This window comes from Mesoplodon mirus (genome assembly GCF_964341445.2).
Source record: "Mesoplodon mirus genome assembly, chromosome: 1".
In the NCBI taxonomy this organism is placed as follows: Eukaryota; Metazoa; Chordata; class Mammalia; order Artiodactyla; family Ziphiidae; genus Mesoplodon; species Mesoplodon mirus.
Window position 1 is genome coordinate 9,961,921 of NC_138976.1, and position 19,666 is coordinate 9,981,586.

Here is a 19,666-nt window from a genome sequence, read left to right on the forward strand (position 1 = left end):
GACCAGACCAGTAGCCTGCCTGGTGGTTACTCTTGATGGTTAGAGGGAACCTCGTCAATGCACAGAAGAATGCCTTTGAATTTTCTGTTAAGCTGCGTTCTATCATTACCACAGACTGGCACTCTGGTTATCCTGAAATGTGTTAGAAAAGTGGAGTCCGCAGTCCACTAAACATCTCCCTGGCAAATGGATCAGCCATTCTATTTTCACACATCTCTCAAATACATACTCTCTTCTGGCAAGAAGTGCCACCACCGAATCGTTTTGATATTAATTGGGAATTTTGGCTAGGTAATCATTCATTCATTTCCTCATTCTTTTTCTGCTAATTACATTTTGTTAAAAATCCTTTCATCTGTTTTTTATCTTTGTTTTATTTCATTCCCCGCTAGAAGAATCATCATTATGAATATGATGACCTCCCATGGAATGTTCTTTTTTCCACACTTATTCTATCTACTACATCCAGTTTATTCTTTAAGACACTGCCTAAATGCTTCCTTTTCATAGAGGAGTTAGAAGGGATCTTAGGAAGCATCTGGTCCATACCTCGAAGTTCTTTATGAACCTACTGACCCATATGCCACGAGACCACATGGTAAAGGTAATACCTTATAGTAAGATTCTTTTAGTATTTCTGTAACTACTGCATGGATAAATGTGAAGACGATGTCATTGGGAGACAGCTTTTTCAGGAATAATCTCAAATCAAAGACTAGTATTTTTAATTTTATTGTTTTAAAATGGTGTTGGTATATTATTTAGAAAATTGGTTATTATCCTTATTTATTGAGTCATTTAACAAGTATTTCTTCTACAACTTCTGTGTGCATAGTAATTCTGTGCTAGGTGCTTTGGGGAACACATGATTCCTGTCCTTAAGAAGTTTGAAGTCTAATTGGAATTCAAGGCTATTTACATGTGAAGTTAAATAATAACTTAAAACAATAATGTAGTTTTTATCAGTTACTTATGAATATTCCCTAAGTTTTCTTAATATAACTTCTATTATTGGTTTCTTAAGACAACAGTTCCCAGATACAATGGCTGTATAAAAGTCAGAAATGCATCCAAAAGTGCATGTTATAATGACATTCTGTATACATTTCTAGGCCCTGTCTGTGTAATTCCTGATTCAGTAGGTAGAGGTTGGGGTCTACAAATCTATATTTTTCAGAAGCTCACTGGGTGATTCTGATGGGTAACCAGCTCTGAGCACCACTGGATTATGATATGCCAGCCACTAGCTTTACTTCATCTTCATGCAAGTAGAGCAAATTAGCTATTAATATTTCATTATTATTGGTGAGAAAACTGGAGGACAGAGGCGCTAACCAACTTTCCCAAGTTACTTACTTACAAGTAGCGACAAAGTCAGAATTCTTCTCCTGGCCAATCTGATCCCAAACAGTGTAGCCTCTCCACTGTGCTCCATCATCTCCCATACCATAGGCAGAAAGGAGCTGCTCCTGGAGCTTTGAATATTGAGGAGTCTTTGGGGTTCCCTTGTACCTTTCTTTCTCTGTGTGTCAGCTACAGCCAGTGTTCGGGAAAGGTACCAAAGCTTCTATATTAAAAACTTTCAGTTGAAAATAATGAAAAGCAAGTGAAGTCAAAGTTGAAGAGCAGCTTGAAGTTGAGCAACTCAAGAAGTATAGCTGTGCCTTACGAATGGCTTAGAACCAGGAGGAAGGGCTCTGTGACCTTTTCCAATCGTATCTCTGCTTTTTTGTGACCATTTGCTCTCTCCTTCCTCCTCCCATTCTGCTCCCTATCCTCACAACTACTTTCTCTGCTCTTCTGATCCAGAGTTATTCATTCAACAAGTATTTATTTAATTCCCACAGTATGCAAAGGCAGTTATGCACTATTATGGGCCTAGAAGGTAGAGCAGTGAACAAGACAAAGTCCCTCCCCTCGTGGAGGTTGTTGGGGAGAAAGGCAGTTAAACGAACATAGGAGGTCAGGTGTCAGAATGGGAGAAGTGGCATAGAAAACAATATCCCCCAACTAAGGTGGGTAAGGAATGCTAGGCATGGGATCTTGCTGTTTTATATAGGGTGATCAGGGAAGGTCTCATTAGGAAGGTGGTGGATGAGCAGAGGTCTGAAGGACGTGAAGGAGTGAGCCAGGCAGATACTGGGAGATGAGTGTTCTAAGATGAGGAAACAGCAAGTGCAAAGGTTCTGTGGCAGAAGTGTGACTGATGTACTCAAGGAATAGCTAGGAAGGATGCTTGTTGGTTAGAGTAGAGTAAGCAAGGGAAGGAGTGGGGTCAGAGAAGTAAGTAGTGGGAGACCTGATCATGCACAGTCCTATAAGGACCCTGGGTGAGGTGATTTGATCAGAGTACTAATATGATGTGTGACTTACTTTTTTTTTTCCCTAGCTTGAATTTTCTTTAAAACAACTATTTACTATAAAAATTTTCAAACACAAAAACAAAAAAAATTTCAAACATATACAAAAGTAGAGAGAATGGTGTCATGAACCCCACGTGCCCATCACCCAGCTTCAGCAGTTAGCAATATATGTTTCGTTTTGCGTCATTTAGACATTCACCTCCCCTCCCCTCCCAGATTATTTTTAAGCAAATCCTAGCTATCATATAATTGCATACCTAAATACTTATGTGTTTGTTTATTTATTTTTTATTTTATTTTTGGCTGCATTGGGTCTTCGTTGCTGTGTGCAGGCTTTCTCTAGTTGCGGTGAGTGGGGGCTACTCTTTGTTGTGGTGCGTGGGCTTCCCATTGCGGTGGCTTCTCGTTGCAGAGCATGGGCTCTAGGCACGCGGACTTCAGTAGCTGTGGCACGCGGGCTCAGTAGTTGTGGTTCACGGGCTCTAGAGCGCAGGCTCAGTAGTTGTGGCGCATGGGCTTAGTTGCAGCGCATGGGCTTAGTTGCTCCGCGGCATGTGGGATCTTCCCGGACTAGGGCTCAAACCTGTGTCCCTTGCATTGGCAGGCGGATTCTTAACCACTGCGCCACCAGGGAAGCCCTATGTGTTTTTTAGCACGTAATAAAACTGCACTACCACTATCCTCCAAAAATTAACAGGAATTCTTTACTATTATCAAATATTTTCCTGATTGTCTCAATTTTTTTTTCTTTCTCCCCTCCCCCCGCCCCCCACACACTTTGTTTGTTCAGGTCTAGATCTAAGGTCCACACCTTACTTTTGGGCAATATGTGTCATTTCCTTTTTAATCTATAGATTCTCTTTCACTTTTTAGTCTTGTAATTTATTAGTTGAAGAAACTGGGTCATTTGTCCCGTAGTATTTCCGACATTCTGGCTTTTGCTAATCGTATCCTCATGGTTACTATGTTCCTCTGTCCTCTTTATCTCCTATAAACTGGTGGTTAGATCTACAAAATTGCTCAGATTGAAGTTTGATTTTTGGTAAGAACACTGTGTACATGCTGATCTGTATTTCCTATTGCATCATTTTAGGAAGCATGGAATGTCTTACTGTGTTTTTTGTGACAAGATGGATGGTGGAATCAGGCGTTATCCATCCATTATTAAATTACTCCCATCAGCTTTTCATCTGATAGTTTCAGTGGCCATTAATGAGTATCACCTAGATTCATTATTTCATTAAGAGGTGTGAAATAGTGATTTCTAATTTTATCAACTTGTTTTATATAAAGAACTTTCCCTAATCTATTATTTGGCTATCCTCAGGTATAGTCCCTACAAGAACAGCAGGATAAATGCTTGCTTCTTTACCTTTGTCAGTTGTTTTCAGAATGAAGAGTTTGTTCCCTAGCATCCCATGTAGATGACCAATGAGGGTTTTTTCCCCTTTGTATCATTATGCACCCATGGGTTTTTAAGTATAATTTATATTTTTCAATTCATTGCAGTTATTCTTTTTTATGCTGAAATTGTCCCTTTGTATAGTGAGTCCCTTCACATTTGCTGCTAAGTTCTTTTGACACAATTCCAGTAATCTTTCATAGTTTCCTTGCTTTCATGTGTAACAAGATGTTGCAAGTTCATCTTGCACATTTTCTTCCCCAAATCTGGAATCAGCTGTTTTTCCAGGGAGTCTTGATTCTTTTTAGTGGTAGATGGCATTAAGAGACCACAACTGAGCTCTAGGGGTGCTCACTGGATTGATTTTTGTTTTCCTTGTAGGCCTTTTCAGGGAGAAGAGCTCAGAAAAAAATAAATTTTTAAAGAGAGAATACATTGTGAGTTAATGCTGATAATTCCAATTCAGACTTAGGAATTTTTACTTTTGATTTTATGTTTATGTATCCTTTCTCACGCTCAAAATCTTGGTTCCAGAATAGAAATACCAATATTATTATTAACATTATGATTAGTGAAAACAGTTTAAGATTTTTTTTTTGTCTTTTTGATATGTTCTATTAGGGAATGTACAGTCAAATTGCTATATGATAAAGTTACTTAAAGTAATTCCTTTTGTAGTTAAACTGCCAACTAAATATTACACTTAAGTTCATTTTTCATTTTGCTTTTATTTTTAGAGGTTGCACTTTTTCTTTATTAATTACACAAGACATTTACATGGTTGTAAAGTTAAATACATAAAACAAGGTAAACCAGAGAAATCTAGCCTCATTCCTTGTCTTCTACTCTTTTAGATAGTCATTTTAAAAAAGGTTTTGGCTTTTCTGTCCACTTACAAATATATATAAGCATATTTACATTCATATCCCCCTCTTTTTATTTTATTTTATTTTATTTATTTATTTATTTTTTGCGGTACGCGGGCCTCTCACCGTTGTGGCCTCTCCCGTTGCGGAGCACAGGCTCCGGACATGCAGGCTCAGCGGCCATGGCTCACGGGCCCAGCCGCTCTGCGGCATGTGGGATCTTCCTGGACCGCGGCACGAACCCGTGTCCCCTGCATCGGCAGGCAGACTCTCAACCACTGCGCCACCAGGGAAGCCCCCCCCCCGCTTTTTAAATTAAAGATAGCATAATACACACTATTTTATGCAACCCATTTTTCATTTAGCAACATACCCTGAGAATTACTCTGGAGCAATACATAGAGATAGGTTTCATGATGTGGTTGTACCATAGTTTAGCCAACCAGTCCCTTGTTGAGGGATATTTGATAGTTTTCAGGATTTTGCTGTTGCAAATGGGACTGCAGTGGAAAGCGCCATGCATATTCGTTTTGTTTTGTGTTTTTTGCTAGTGTCTCTAGGATCAGAATCCTGAAAGTGGTATTGTTGGGTCAAGGGGTAAATATATGGTTTTCTTTGACATTGTTACATTCCCCTTTATTGAGATTTTGCTGTTTTGCATTCCCTCTAGTAATGTGTCGAGTGTCAATTTCCTGATAGAAGTGGAGTGGTATGATAGTATAGTTTTTTTTTTTTTAATATATGTATTTATTTATTTATGGCTGTGTTGGGTCTTCGTTGCTGTGCGTGGGCTTTCTCTAGTTGTGGTGAGCCGGGGCTACTCTTCGTTGTGGTGTGCGGGCTTCTCATTGCGGTGGCTTCTCTTGTTGCGGAGCCCGGGCTGTAGAGTGCAGGCTCAGTAGTTGTGGCGCACAGGCTTAGTTGCTCCGTGGCATGTGGGATCTTCCCGGACCAGGGCCTGAACCTGTGTCCCCTGCATTTGCAGGCAGATTCTTTTTTTTTTTGCGGTACTCGGGCCTCTCACTGCTGCGGCCCCTCCCGCTGCGGAGCACAGGCTCCGGACGCGCAGGCTCAGCGGCCATGGCACATGGGCCCAGCCGCTCCGCGGCATGTGGGATCCTCCCGGAAGGGAAGCCCGCCAGGCAGATTCTTAACCACTGCGCCACCAGGGAAGTCCCTCGTAGTATAGTTTTAAATTGCATATTTCTTATTATGAAATGTGGTTGAACATCTTTCCATTTGTTTAAGAGCTATTTGAGGGGCTTCTCTGGTGGCGCAGTGGTTGAGAGTCCGCCTGCCGATGCAGGGGACGCGGGTTTGTGCCCCAGTCCGGGAAGATCTCACATGCCGTGGAGTGGCTGGGCCCGTGAGCCATGGCCGCTGAGCCTGCGTGTCCGGATCCTGTGTTCCGCAGCGGAGAGGCCACAACAGTGAGAGGCCCGCGTACCACACACACACAAAAAAAGCTATTTGAATTTCTTTTTCTGTGGATATTATATATTTCTTGTCCATTTTTCTATTGGGTTGTTGGTCAGTGTCTTCTCTACTTTGAGAATCTTTATATATTAGGAAGTTTTTATTTTTATTTTTTATTATTATTTTTTGCGGTACGCGGGCCTCTCACTGCTGTGGCCTCTCCCGTTGCAGAGCACAGGCTCCGGACGCGCAGGCTCAGCGGCCATGGCTCACGGGCCCAGCCGCTCCGCGGCATGTGGGATCTTCCCGAACCAGGGCATGAACCTGTGTCCCCTGCATCGGTAGGCGGACTCTCAACCACTGCGCCACCAGGGAAGCCCAGGAAGTTTTTATTTTTATGTCATCAGATTTATCAATTTTTTTCTTATTCTGAAGTTTATAACTTTTTTTTTTCTTTTTTAAAATTTAAAAAAATTTTTGGCTGCATCAGGCAGCATGCGGGAGCTTAGTTTCCTGACCAGTGGTCGAACCCGTGCCCCCTGCAGTGAAAGCGTGGCGTCTTAACCACTGTATCACCAGGGAAGTCCCTATAACTTGTATTTTAAAAGACTCATTGGCTGCTGTGTTGGGAAGAGACAGTGGTCTGGTTGGGGGTGGGGGAGGCAAGGGTGGAAAGAAGACCAGTTTGAAGGTGGTGGTAATAATCCAGCTTTGGTAGCTATAGGTGGTTCTGGATATCTTCTTAAGTTTCTGTTGATGAATAGGATGTGCGAGAAAGAGAAAAGTAGAATGACACCCAAGTTTTTTGCCTAGCAAAACTGAGTTGCCATTAACTGAGAAGAAAATTGTGGGAGGGGCGGGTTTGTGGGGAAAATCAAGAGTTTGGTACGGACATGTAAAGTTTGAGATACCTATTGGACATCCAAGTGGAGGTGCGAAATATGAAGTTGAATCTATAATTTTAGGGAGTCTTTAGGAATAATCATTTAGAAGTTATCAGCATACAGAAGATATTTATTTAGGTTTTCCCTTATTTATTTTTTTATTGAGGTATGCTGTACATATATTGAAATGTATAGGTATTAAATGTACAGTTTGATGACTTTTGCCAAACGTACACCTGTGTAACTAGCATTCCAGTCAAGTATACAGCATTTCTATACCCCAGAAAAGTTCCCTTGTGCCTCTTTCTAGTTAGTCTCCTCCCCAAAGGCAATCATTGTTCTGATTTGTATCACTGCAATTTAGTTTTGCCTCTTGTAAAATGGTATTTACCTATTTATTTTATTTTATTGGCCCTGCCATGCAGCTTGCAGGATCTTAGTTCCTCAACCAGGGATTGAACCCTGGCCCCCGGCAGTGAAAGCCCGGATTCCTAACCACTGGACCACCAGGGAATTCCCTAAAGTGGTATATAAAATCATAAGGCTGGATGAGATCACTGAGGGAGTGAATGTAGATAAAGAAAAGGCCCAAACACTATGCCTTGGGGAATGCCAAAGATTTGAGGGAAAAAGGAGGAAGAATCAGCAAGGAGACTGAGAAGGAGTAGCCTGGACAGCAAGTGAAGAAAAGGATTCCAAAAAGGAAGGAGTGAAATGTCAACTGCTACCAAGAGGTCTTGTAAGATGAGGATTAAAAATTGACCAGTAGATTTAGCAACAGGGGAACCATTGGTGACTTCATTGAAAGCTGCTTTGATGAAGTGGTGGAGCCTGAATGCCTGATTGGAGTGGGTTTGTGTGAATGGGAGGAGAAAAATTAGACAGCAAGAATATAGACAACCATTTTGAGGAGCAGAAAAATAGGGTAGTAACTGGGTGGGAGTATGGAAGTACAGGAGAATTTTTTTTTTTTTAATGAGTAGTATTTCAGTATCTATATGCTGATGAGACTAACCCAATAAGAGGGAAAAATTGAAAATGGAAGCGAGATGGAAGAGAATTGCTTGATTGATGCCCTTGCGTCGGCAAGAGTGGATGGAATCTAGTGCACAAAGGAGGGGCTGATCTGATAGGGGCATAGGCAGTTCATCCATGTTGTGATGGGAGGGAAGGCAGGAGGAAGTGCAGTTGAGAGCGTGCAAAAGTTCTCTTCTGGTTGTTTCTGTTTCTCTGTGATGTAGGAAGCAAAAGAGGAAGTGGGAAAATGTCACAGGTTGAGGAGAGAGGTCTAAGTGTGAATTAGTCTGAGAATGGAAGAGTTAATATATCATCACTTCACACTTAACCCTACTGATAACAGTAGAGTGACTTGGATAAGTGACTTATGTTTGCTACACCTCAGTTTCTTCATGGAGCTATTGGTAACCTGTCTTTCAGGATCATTGTGAGGACAGGGTGAGAAGACACCTGGCATGGTTCCTGGCCCCTAGTAGGTTTTTTGTTTTTTCCTCGTAGGTATTTAATAAAGGATTATTCTTTTCCAAAGTGTAGCAATAAAATTATTGATAGAGTACAGGTAGAATAGTACTTCCAATATTTAAAATACCACTTCAATAGTAATCTAAAACTTTCTCAAATGTGCATTAATCTGTTGGTATTAACATATTAATCTGTTGATTACATGTACTTATATATTCAGAATCTGGATTGGATAGTCAAGTGCCACATTTTAAAAAAGAATTAGATCCTTTTCTCCTGGTTTGCCACTTAAATCTATAAGGACTCGTTTGATAAAGTTTCCCCACTGGTTTGTTGAAAATAATTTTGTTACCTTTTTAAAAAGTTCTAAGTGACTATTTCACAATTATGTTTGATCTCAGTTCAAGTTGGCTATGCTCAAGAATGGAATGGGTTGAACTTATTTATTGCCCATTTTAAGATCTACGATTGATTCATTTAAAGTGTTATAAAGTATGGAAATTTTCTAACATCACAAAATAAAAAGTATAATGAACCCCCATGTACTTATCATCCAGCTATCACCTTAAATGACATTCAGATTAATATAGAGAATGAAATGATCTTTGAGAAGATATGGAACTAACTTGTCTTGGTTCACTAATGAATAAGTGCTGAAGGTTTTGATTTAATAACTTAATCTGAATTCCTTCAATCATTATTTTATTCATTGATTCATGCAACAAAATTTATTGAAGGTCTACTTTGTTCATTAGTGCCTAATGGCTAAGAGCCATGGCTGGGTGCAAATCTGAGCCCTGCTACTTACTGGCTGTGTGGCCTAGGGCTAATCAAAATATTCTAGGCTTCAGTCTCCAGTTGACAGAATTGAGATGATGCAAATATCTACCTCCTAAGCTTGTTATGAGGATTAGATGAGATACATTGGTTTGCTCCGTAAGTGTCAGCTATTATTATTAAAAATACTTTCTCCTTTTCCTCCTCCTCATCTTTGTCATCCAGATTGTGTGCTAGGTGTCATTGGAAAGTGTGAGAGGATTAAGAGGTGGACCTTGACCTTGAAGAACTAGAACTTCAAAATCACATATTAGAGCCAGGAGAGATCTTCAAGATAATCTGGTTTGACAAGTCCAGAGAGGTTTAGTGAATGGTCCAGTATCACATATCTATCTGTTAGTGGCAAAGCCAGGCTGAATCTCAGGTCTCACGGCTGTGAGTGCTCTTACAAAATGGCTGTTCTGTTGGCTTGTCTGACCTCTGCCCCCTTCCTTAAACCCTAGTCTTTCTAAGTTGACAAACCTGACCTGTGTGTTTTTCAGTGCTCCGCTCTTTCAGTGCACAGACATATATGTGAGACGTTTTGCACGATCTGACCTAAACATGTCTTGGACACTCCCTCCTCAAGATTCCAAGGAAGAGTTTTTAGGGAAGGTGGACAGGCTATCTCTCTGTGTTGTAATCACAAAGATGTTTTTATCTTCCTCTTGTATCACAGCCCAGGAGTTAAAGTCACTATTTGAAAAAAAGTCGCTCAAAGAGAAACCTCCACATTCTGGAAAGCAGTCAATATTATCTGTACGCCTGGAGCAGTGTCCTCTGCAGCTGAATAACCCCTTTAATGAGTATTCCAAATTTGATGGCAAGGTAAGTAAACGTGAAACTATCCCTTTAGGTAGAACCTCAGTTGGATGGAATTATTGTTGGTTATTATTCTTATTCTTACTAGATTTAGATTTAGGGTTTCAAAAGGGACTCAGTAAATATAGAATGTCACTCACATTTCCGAAGACTGAGGGTGTAAAAAGGTCTGGATTTGGGCTTAATGTGGTTTCCACAGTAATATGTTTGGGAGGATGAAAACAAAAACAGTCTGGAGATACGTGTGTGTGCGTGCGTGTGTGTGCGTGCGTGTGTGTGTGTGTGTGTTCCTGTTTTATCTCCTATGTGTTTCTCTCCTAAGGTTTGGGTTAGTTGGGCTGTGATTAATCAAGGTCTGACTGGAAAGCCATGAAAGTGGTTCTGGGAGACGGTTTGGGTTGTCTTGTCTGATTCTTGATTATAACTCCAGAAATTGTAGAGGTGAGAGCTTCATTTCAGAATTCTAAGACATTGCTTTGCATGTCAGTGTTTTATTGAATCTTGTTTGACACTTGCTATGCAGGATGACTTAATTTTTTCCTGTTTGTTCTGACAATTTGCAGTTGCTAAATTAAAGTGTGTTTGTTTTCCTTTTAGAAAAATGGCCACTATTTTAGGTGGAATTTAGTTCTATCAATACATGCAGCACCTTCTCTTCCCCATTCCCTGCCATTCTTTGTCTCTGTGCTGAGCTGAGCTGGGTTTCTTTCAGGACAGTAGCAGTTGATTTTTATATTTATTGCCATTATGTTTGCTGTCTGGCAGTGGTGTGGGCGTGCTGAGTGATAGCTTGTTGCCTGGAGGGATTGTGTACAATTTGTCTTATTTCAACACCATTGCAATTAATAAACATACAGCTCTTTGCTTATGTTTGCACTTTTTATAATCAAGTCCTGGTTATATGCTGGTTCTGTCAGTTGTCATCTTTGAGCAAGGAGATGTTTTTTCTTTGAAACACTTTCACCTCATACAATTCAGCATGTTTCCATTGGTTTAAGTAAGCATATATGGACATTGGCACGTGAGGTTATTGATGTTGGCGGGGAAGGAGAACAAAAACTAGAAACAAAATGCATAAATAGCATAAAATCCTAATATGCTCAGGAGTTTTCTCCAAAAAACATAAGAAAGTACTTCCAGTAAATTAGAGATTGTATCCTGTGAAGAGCTGCTCTTCAGCCTGCCCCTGCCACCTTTTCCTGTTTCTTCTTCTGGAATGCAGCAAAGAGAAGGAAGGGTCCCCCTAGGGGACAGGAATGTCAGCCTCTGGAAACTAGTGAGTTGGACTGTAGGGGATTTTTTTCTTAACCAGTACAATCGATTCATTTAGATATGTGAGATGTTATTATTGGGATTAGGTTACATGGCTAGAATTTATTTGCTTCCATTGTCTATCATCTCATTGTTTGAGGATGCAGTTAATTGCTGGAGTAATTAGTATTTGATAATGCTGTGATGCCAGCAAAGTAGCACAGATCTTTTAAAATACTATATTCTAGAATTTTCATTATACTACTAGATTCTATTATAAATTACTTAGGATTTGGATTTGTTAGAACTCTGCTTGTTATATATACCTAACTTGAAATTAAAAAATAAAATAAAGAAGCCATTTCCTCAGTCACAAAGGAATTATTTTTGCTAGATATGTGTTTACACTTATGACTCCCGATGTTTTTGTCATATCGAGTCTATTTGTAATCAGCAAAGGATGTGAGCATGGCCCAGTCACCATTGCACAATTGATTAAGAAAGATTTATATATCGATAAGTCTATCTTGTGACGCAGTGCTATTTTTTTTTATTATCCTACATACTACAGTTGCTAAAACACAATTAAACCCTTGTTCTCATCTATTATTTAATATTGATGCATTTGGCAGATGTGTAATGAAAGTGGCTAATATTTGAAGGATATTGTATTGTACATATTAAATTAGTCTCTCTTTGTGAAATGCATCAATATGATATTCAGTGACATCTCAATGATGAATCGAGAATTATACTTGAGTCAAGCCTTTTCGTAACCTAGAAATTAAAATGACTCTTCAAATAACACCTCAGAATGATGAAATTAGCATTTTGTGATTGCATAATAATGGGATTGCAGTAGCTATAACAGGACCATGGCTGCCTCGAGAGTTAAGACCATGTCAACCCCTTGATAATAAAGCCTTTTCTGTGAGAGTCGACTTCAATAATTTCCAGATTGATTCTTCCCGTAAATCATTGGACGTTCAGCACTAAACTTTTGTTACTGTTGTAACTTAGAATTATTTTATTTTTATTCAGCTCACATTTAAGAAGTGAAATGAGTGTCCTGTTTTAATGATTCACCATCTTGTCATTGAACTCCCTGTTTCTTGCCTCAAATGTAAGAGTTTCTCATGTGTTTTGATAGTTCCCCCCCCCCTTTTTTTTGCAAAGGTTTGTTAAAGCCACTAAAATATGTGGTTCTTTCCACTACAAATATTCACAATGCTTTTCTTGGGAATAATGCTTGCCTTATTTACATAATTAACTGAGTTGCTTAGGTCTCTTGGGCAAATGGTACATAATTGGGGAGAGAAGGGGACAGGGAAGAGTTTGGGGTCTAATTAAATATGCTAAAAAACTACTTAATTATCTATTTCCTCAAGAGACTAACTGCTGTGAAATCCTCCTGATGATTAAACTAGCATTGGTTTTGAAAAAAGGATTTTGTTTCTGGTGTGGCTTTACAGTTACATTGTAAATAAACAGGCTTCTTTAAGGATTTGTGCAAACTGAATTGTTGGTTTTAGTGATTCTCAGGGTAAGCATCTCTTAGTTATTGTACTAAATTAAAGCGAATACTTTCAAATAGTTTTTGGTTCCTGTAGCTGGTTAATAATTTGATTTTATTTTTAAACTGTGCTTGGTTAATAATTTCTTGAAGGCATGTAGTCGAGAGGGAAAGGCCGTACTTAGGTATATGCTTTATTGTAATTTTTACAGTTTTTTGATCAGGTTTATTACTGTTTATATTATCTTTTTGGCAGATTGGCAATGCTATCCGTGACTGTTTTAGATTCATAGGTTATTAATAACTCTGTTTACTGATCATTTGAAAAAAGACCAGGACAGATTGCAAGTGGTTTTAGGGAATGCTTAGCCGGACAAGGCAAAACCAGGCTCAGCCATCTGCCTAAATTCTTTGGGCTTGTTAAAAACAGGACTTCTGAATAGCTTCATTAACAAAACCAACCTCTGTTTTAGAGGTGAAACAATAGGAATATTCTTGTGCCAGTCCTTCTGATCTCACTGAAAGTGGGAAATGTTGGGTGTGACAGGGAGTTGCTCTGAAGCGATGAAGGAGTGACAGGCAGTAAACATTCAGCACTGATTTAAGTGCCCCTGAATATGTGGATTTCTGCCCTGTCTCTCCACCTTTTTCAAAAGAGGTCTTATTTTAGAAAGTATCTAGCCCTTTTCCCATGCCTTATCACTTGAGAAGCTTTAGCTAGTACATCGTCATCACTGTTTTGGTTAAACTGCGTTTACAGATATTATCATCATCAGTAGACCCTTAGGAGTTCAGATACCCGTCTCCTGTCAATCCAGTTACTAACAAAGAAATGGTGCTGATTATCAGTTGTGTCACCTCAGTCAGGTTTTTCACCTCACTGAACCTCAGTTTCTTTACCTATGCAAAGAAATTAAGAGTTCCTTCCTAACAAAGCTGATGAGATCATCAAATAGGATAAAGCACCTAGCATGGGGAGAGGCAGTGTAATTTAGTTTGTAAGCAGATCTATTTTGTAGTAAGGTCTGAGTTTAAGTCCTAATTCCACCACTTAGTGGTATGACTTCAGGCTAGTTACTTAACCTCATGAAGCTGCAGTCCTCCTATGTGGAATGAGATGGTGGTAGTGTGTCTTCCTGATGAGTATTGAGATATAGCACATAGGAAGTGCTCAGCAAATACCCCGCTTCTGCCTCTTTCTCTCTCTGTAAAGGGTGCAGGCCAGTGACGCTGTCTCTCCTTTGTACTTCATTAGATTGTTGACAGGATCGAGTGAGAGGAAATGTGCTCTTAAAACTAGGAGTTTAGCATCGTTACACAAGATGTACAGCAGACTGGGTGAAGATGGTCTGCTTGTAGAAGTCCAGGGAGTCAGTCCAGTGGGGTTTTGACCTTTAACTTGAAACAGGAAGATTAAGACAAGTAATTACTTCCTTTGTTTGTTTGTTTGTTTGTTGCAATGGCTATTTTTTAAACATCAGGTGAGAGGGTAGTTTGATACTAGTAATTGCTTGGCAGTTTAGTAAAACGTTAAATATTTTACTTATTTGACTTAGCTAAATTATACTCTAAATATAAGGAGCATGTTTGCCTTGACAAATGCTTTAAAAAGCAGAACCAGTGCTAGTTCATACAGACAACTGTGACTTTGATTGTGTTAACTTGCTAGAAAGTAACCATTTCTCTGTTAGAAACTGTTTTAACAGGGAAGCTGCAGAGAGCATGGGGGAAGGGATAATTCATGAGTGCTAATTGCTTGGCTGTTAATTTTCATAAGTGTTGATAGAAGCAGTTCCTTAAATTAAACTTTGTTTAAAATGTATCAGGGGAAATATTCCACAGTGTCGAGCCTGAAGTGAAAATTAATATGAATGCTGTGGCAATTAACACATACTGGTTAATAGCTTTTAGCAGCATTTTGGGATGATAGTCCTTAAATACATTTTTGCATGCTGCTCTTGTTTCAGCATTGTTCCAGTCTATGTCTGGATAATTATGAACAAATGTTTTCTACAATCACTGGCATTAAATAGCTCTCTTCAAAGGAAGTCACTTAAAACTTTGCAGAAAGTGTGAAGCCACTGAGAAATGTTGCAAACTCAGAAAAGGTCAGCGAATTGCCTTTAGAGGAAAATGCTCCTCATCTGAACTTGGAATATTTGCTATTATCGTGGGAATGGTCCCCTCTAATATGTTAAACTACTTTACTTTCAGGATCTCTTTCCGAAAAATTATAACCTGGACTTCTGAGTGCTGGTTATGTTTCTAGACAGCAGCTTTTGCTATTGCTGCCTGAGCTGAGGCATGGCCTTGAGCCTAAGGACCTTCTGGCCTTTGACCTTACTTCTTTCCTCTGACCAACATTTCTGCCTCCTCCCCCCACCCCGCCCCGCCCCGATGCAGTTGGCTGCATCGGTCTCAGAGAGAGAGAGAGAGAGAGAGGGAATATCTAAGGTAACTGTATTTTGAATTAGGAGCTGTTTGTCTCACTTTTCCATTGGCTTTATTTTACATACCTTTTTCAGTAAAGGAGAGTAAAGTCCCAACATCATTTCAGCAGTTACTCTCTCGGCAACTTACCTCTGTGACTGTATTTTGTTAGTCTTCCTTTTTATAGACCAGTTTTTATTAGTCTGTTATAGTTCTAAAGCAAGATATTAGATATTTGCTACCTTTTTACACACCGTGGTATACCAATAAAAAGACCAAATTCATTAATTTAAAAATGTCTTAAAAAAAGTTTTTTCTTAAATAAATTTATTTATTTATTTATTTTTGGCTGCGTTGGGTCTTCGTTGCTGCACACGGGCTTTCTCTAGTTGCTGTTAGTGGGGGCTACTCTTCATTGCGGTGCGTGGGCTTCTCGTTGCGGTGGCTTCTCTTGTTGCGGAGCAAGGGCTCTAGAGTGCAGGCTTCAGTAGTTGTGGCTCTCAGGCTTTAGAGCGCAGGCTCAGTAGTTGTGGCACTCGGGCTCAGTAGTTGTGACTCGTGGGCTCTAGAGCGCAGGCTCAGTAGTTGTGGCGCACTGGCTTAGTTGCTCTGCGGCATGTGGGATCTTCCTGGACCAGGGCTCGAACCCGTGTCCCCTGCATTGGCAGGCGGATTCTTAACCACTGCACCACCAGGGAAGCCCTAAAAATGGATTTTACTGAGATATTGCCCCCTTACCATTATACTAATGCAGTGCTCTTCCTGTTGCTCGACATTATACTGAAAATCCTGAGGGCCGACTTTGGGATTTTTGCGTGGGTGGTATTCAAAATGAATTAAATAGGAATCTTACAACAGAAAGAAAGCATTTTCAAAAAAAAAAAAAAAAGAAAAGCATTTTCAGCATCCTATTCTGAAGTTAAATTTTCAAGGCTTAGCTCTTAAAACTAGCTTATTCCACTCTGAGCTCTTTCTGTCCAGGCCTCATTTCTGCAGTTTGTTCTGAGCCCTGCCAGTCTGTGGAGGCTTCCTCTGATTGTGGAGCCATCTTCTAGAAACTTCCAACAGAGGCAGAATTCACCATCAACTTAGAGGCTTTTCAAAGGAAGGCAGAATTTTGCAGTGGGAAGAACATGTTTGTCAGGCTTGGGTTAGAATTCTAACTTTGCCATTTACTTGCTGTGAGATACTGGGCAAATCACTTTGCTGCTTTAAGCCTGTTTTCATGTCTATAAAATGAGGTTAATGATACTTATCAGAAAATGTTGTTGTGAGTATTTAATGAAAATTATAAATGCATACATAGCAAAGTGCCTGGTATATGGTCAGTGCTGAGAGATGTATTCGTTTCCTTTTACCACATTGCCATTCATTTACTTCCTATTTAGTGAGGGTCTACTGTGTACCAGGCACTATTAAGTAAAATCTGGATACAGTAGTGAACAAAAACAGATCTGGTTTCTGACCTCATGAAGCTTCCTCCCTTGGCAGGAGGATAGATGTTATATAAATAATCACCAAATAAAGTGTAAAATTGCAGTCATAGTATATATAATCAAAGCCAATTAATTACCAAGTTCCAGGAGAGATACTTGGGGCTTTGAGAGAGTTATCGTACGGGCATCTGACCTAGTCTGGGGGGGGCGGTCAGAAATGGTTTTCCTTGTGAAGGTGCCTCTTGACCTGAGAGCTGAAGGCTAAGAACTAGCTAGGTGAAGTGTGAGGAGAAAGAACATACAGAGGATCTGAGGCAAGGGGGAGCTTGGAAATTTGGAGGAACTGGAAGAAAAGGCTGTGTGGCTGGAGACCCAAGGGTGAGGTAGATTGTGGTGCAGGTGAAGCAGCAGGGGCAGACCACAGGTGGCTGGTAGAAGTGTCCTCTGTAATCTAAGACTATGGGAAAGCCTGGAACAAGTTTAATGAGGAGGGAAGGTAAGCAGGTTTGTATTTTGAAAAGATCCCTGAAGCTCTGCTGAAGGGAATACACTTGAGAAGGGTTTGTGAGGCTAGAGAGACCCATCAAGAAACTTTTTGCAGTGGACCAGGTAAGAAAGATGATAACTTGGGCTTACTTATTGGAAATGGAGAAGAAGTAGATGAATGCAAGAGATATGTAGTTGGTAACAGTGATAGGACTTGATGATGGATTGATTATATGGCAGGGAGTGGGGGAGAAAGGAGGTTCAAGGATGATTTCTAGATCAGATTCTGGCTTGAGGAACTGAATAGACGATGATACCATCCCTGAATTAGGAAGCACTGAAAGAGGGCCGAGGGTGAGGCAGAAGTTACCATCGTGAGCTGGTTTGGGCCTACTGACGACAGATCATAGCCTGTTACCACGTCCTTGAAGACACTACACATATTCTTTTTTGGAGGGGATAGGGTGCACCCTGTTTGTTTGGTTTGTATTTGGGGCGTCTGAGGCAGTGGTCTCTGAGATGAGAGTGGGCTAGGAGGCAGGAGCCTCTGTTTTGCTTCCGCTTCATAGCCAGCTTTGGAACTTTGGCTGAGGGATCACCCCAGAAGTGGGTCACCTCTTCTCTGAGACAGGGCCGTACTCTCAGATGCCTCACCCAGCTCATCAGGCCATTAAGAGGAGAAAATGAGAGAGTAATTTTAAATGAGGCAGATGTCAGGTGTCATTTAAGAAAATATACTGATTGTAATGCTTGGACGTTAGGGGAATAAGAGGTAAAACGTGGACATATTTTTGTTATAACGAGATTACTGTTGTGGTACTACCCTCTTCCTGGCTAATTAATTAGAAGATTAGCCGGTGAAATCTGGTTGGAATGAATATCAAACACAGAGTCCCCAGGGAAAGCATGGGAGACAATCTGTTTTATAGGTGTGGTGGGGACTGGGGATGGTGGGATTTTATACTGAGCTTTCTCATCTGGGGCACCTCGCTCTGCATAATTTGCAATGGAGAGATTATCTAGTCACTTAAAGTACTAGGCCCTGATTTTATTAGCTTGAAAACAGCTATCCAGAAATATCAAATGACAGCTTAGGGTCACCCAGCTGGGCATAGAATCTAGGTGTTCTAATCCTTAGAGATTTTAATTTTCATTCTTAATGGCATTCGTATTTACAAAATGGAAACCTGAGTTCAGGTACTGGAAGACCATGTGGTGGAAAGAACACAGACATGAAAGATGTTTTAGCCGTGGCCATACTGTGGAGTCTGGGACAGGGCACCTCCCAGCTCTCTGACAGAGCCTCAGTTTCTGCATGTTTAGAATGAGGAACTTGACTTAGGTGATCTCTTGGATTCCTTTTGGCTTTAAGATTCCATAGTTTTGTGATTGGGAGGTAATTGACATCAGTGACATGTAGAAGGTTATAGATGGGAAAACTTGAACTCTTGAAGAATTGATCTTCTACATATATGTTGCTACTTTCCTCTTTTAATTGATCATAACAAAACTGTGATGGAGGGAGCATTATCTCCATTTTACAGATGAGGAAACTGAGGCTCAGAAAGAGAAAGTGACTTGCTCAAGGAGATCCCACTAGTATTTGGCAGAGCTGGTATTCAAGTCCTATTCCATTACGACAGCTTTCTTTCTTAGACTGTTTTACAGTCATTGATATGCAGGAAACAAAATATTATTAAGAATTGAAATTTTTCAAAATTTAAAACCAAAATACTTTTCCCTTTACCAGTGGACTTGAAATCTGACAGACTGGTTTAGCTCTTATTATCAGTTGTGTCTGTTGAGTGAGTTACTGCATTTTGTAAGCCTCAATTTTCTTACATGTAATAAAGAAATGATGAGATATGGGGCTGGGGAAGGGAAATGCTTTACACACCAAATCTAGTGTATGTCCCACAAATGCTTATTTCTTTCCACTGATCTTCCTGGTATGCAGAGTGGGTTCATTCATCCGTCCATCCATCCATCCAACAGATTATTTACTAAGTGCCCACATTGTACTGTTTCATTTTAAATGTTTATGACATAATGGCTCTGTGCTAGGCACCGATGAATCAGACAGGGCTAACCACCATAGAGGAATTTGAAGATAAGAGTGGCCATATAGCCAACAAGTGGAGGAACCACCCTTCATAGTCAGGGTTGTGCCCTGTGCTGGGGACTATGACAGTGGTCCATGACTTCAGGTACATCTGATTGAGCAGAGGAACAGACCCATGAACAACTAACTGTAGAGTAAATGTGGTAGGTACTGCAGTATAGGTCGATATGGAAGACTGGAATTGGGAGGCAGCAGTGACGTTCACCCAGCTTGTTATCCTAGGTGAGTTTGTCTAAATTTTGATTGTATTAATTCCTAGAGGGCAACTTTGGTCACTCTTTAATGAAGCCCAGCTTGGCACTCTCCACACATAAATGTGGACTTTTTAAAAAATGGCAGTGATAAATTTCAAATGTCATTACTCTCTGAGGCTTGCAGCT

At 40.2% G+C, this 19,666-nt stretch overlaps 1 protein-coding gene across 8 annotated transcripts in view; it reads left to right on the forward strand.

Moving 5' to 3' along the window:
• MAPKAP1 (MAPK associated protein 1) overlaps positions 1-19,666 on the forward strand; it is a 229,547-nt gene that overhangs the window by 34,730 nt on the left and 175,151 nt on the right. For all 8 annotated transcript variants that reach the window (XM_082617690.1, XM_082617693.1, XM_082617692.1 and 5 more), the window contains one exon: positions 9,906-10,054. In XM_082617690.1, coding sequence (XP_082473816.1) covers positions 9,906-10,054 — 149 coding nt within the window. The remainder of the gene's footprint in view (positions 1-9,905; positions 10,055-19,666) is intronic.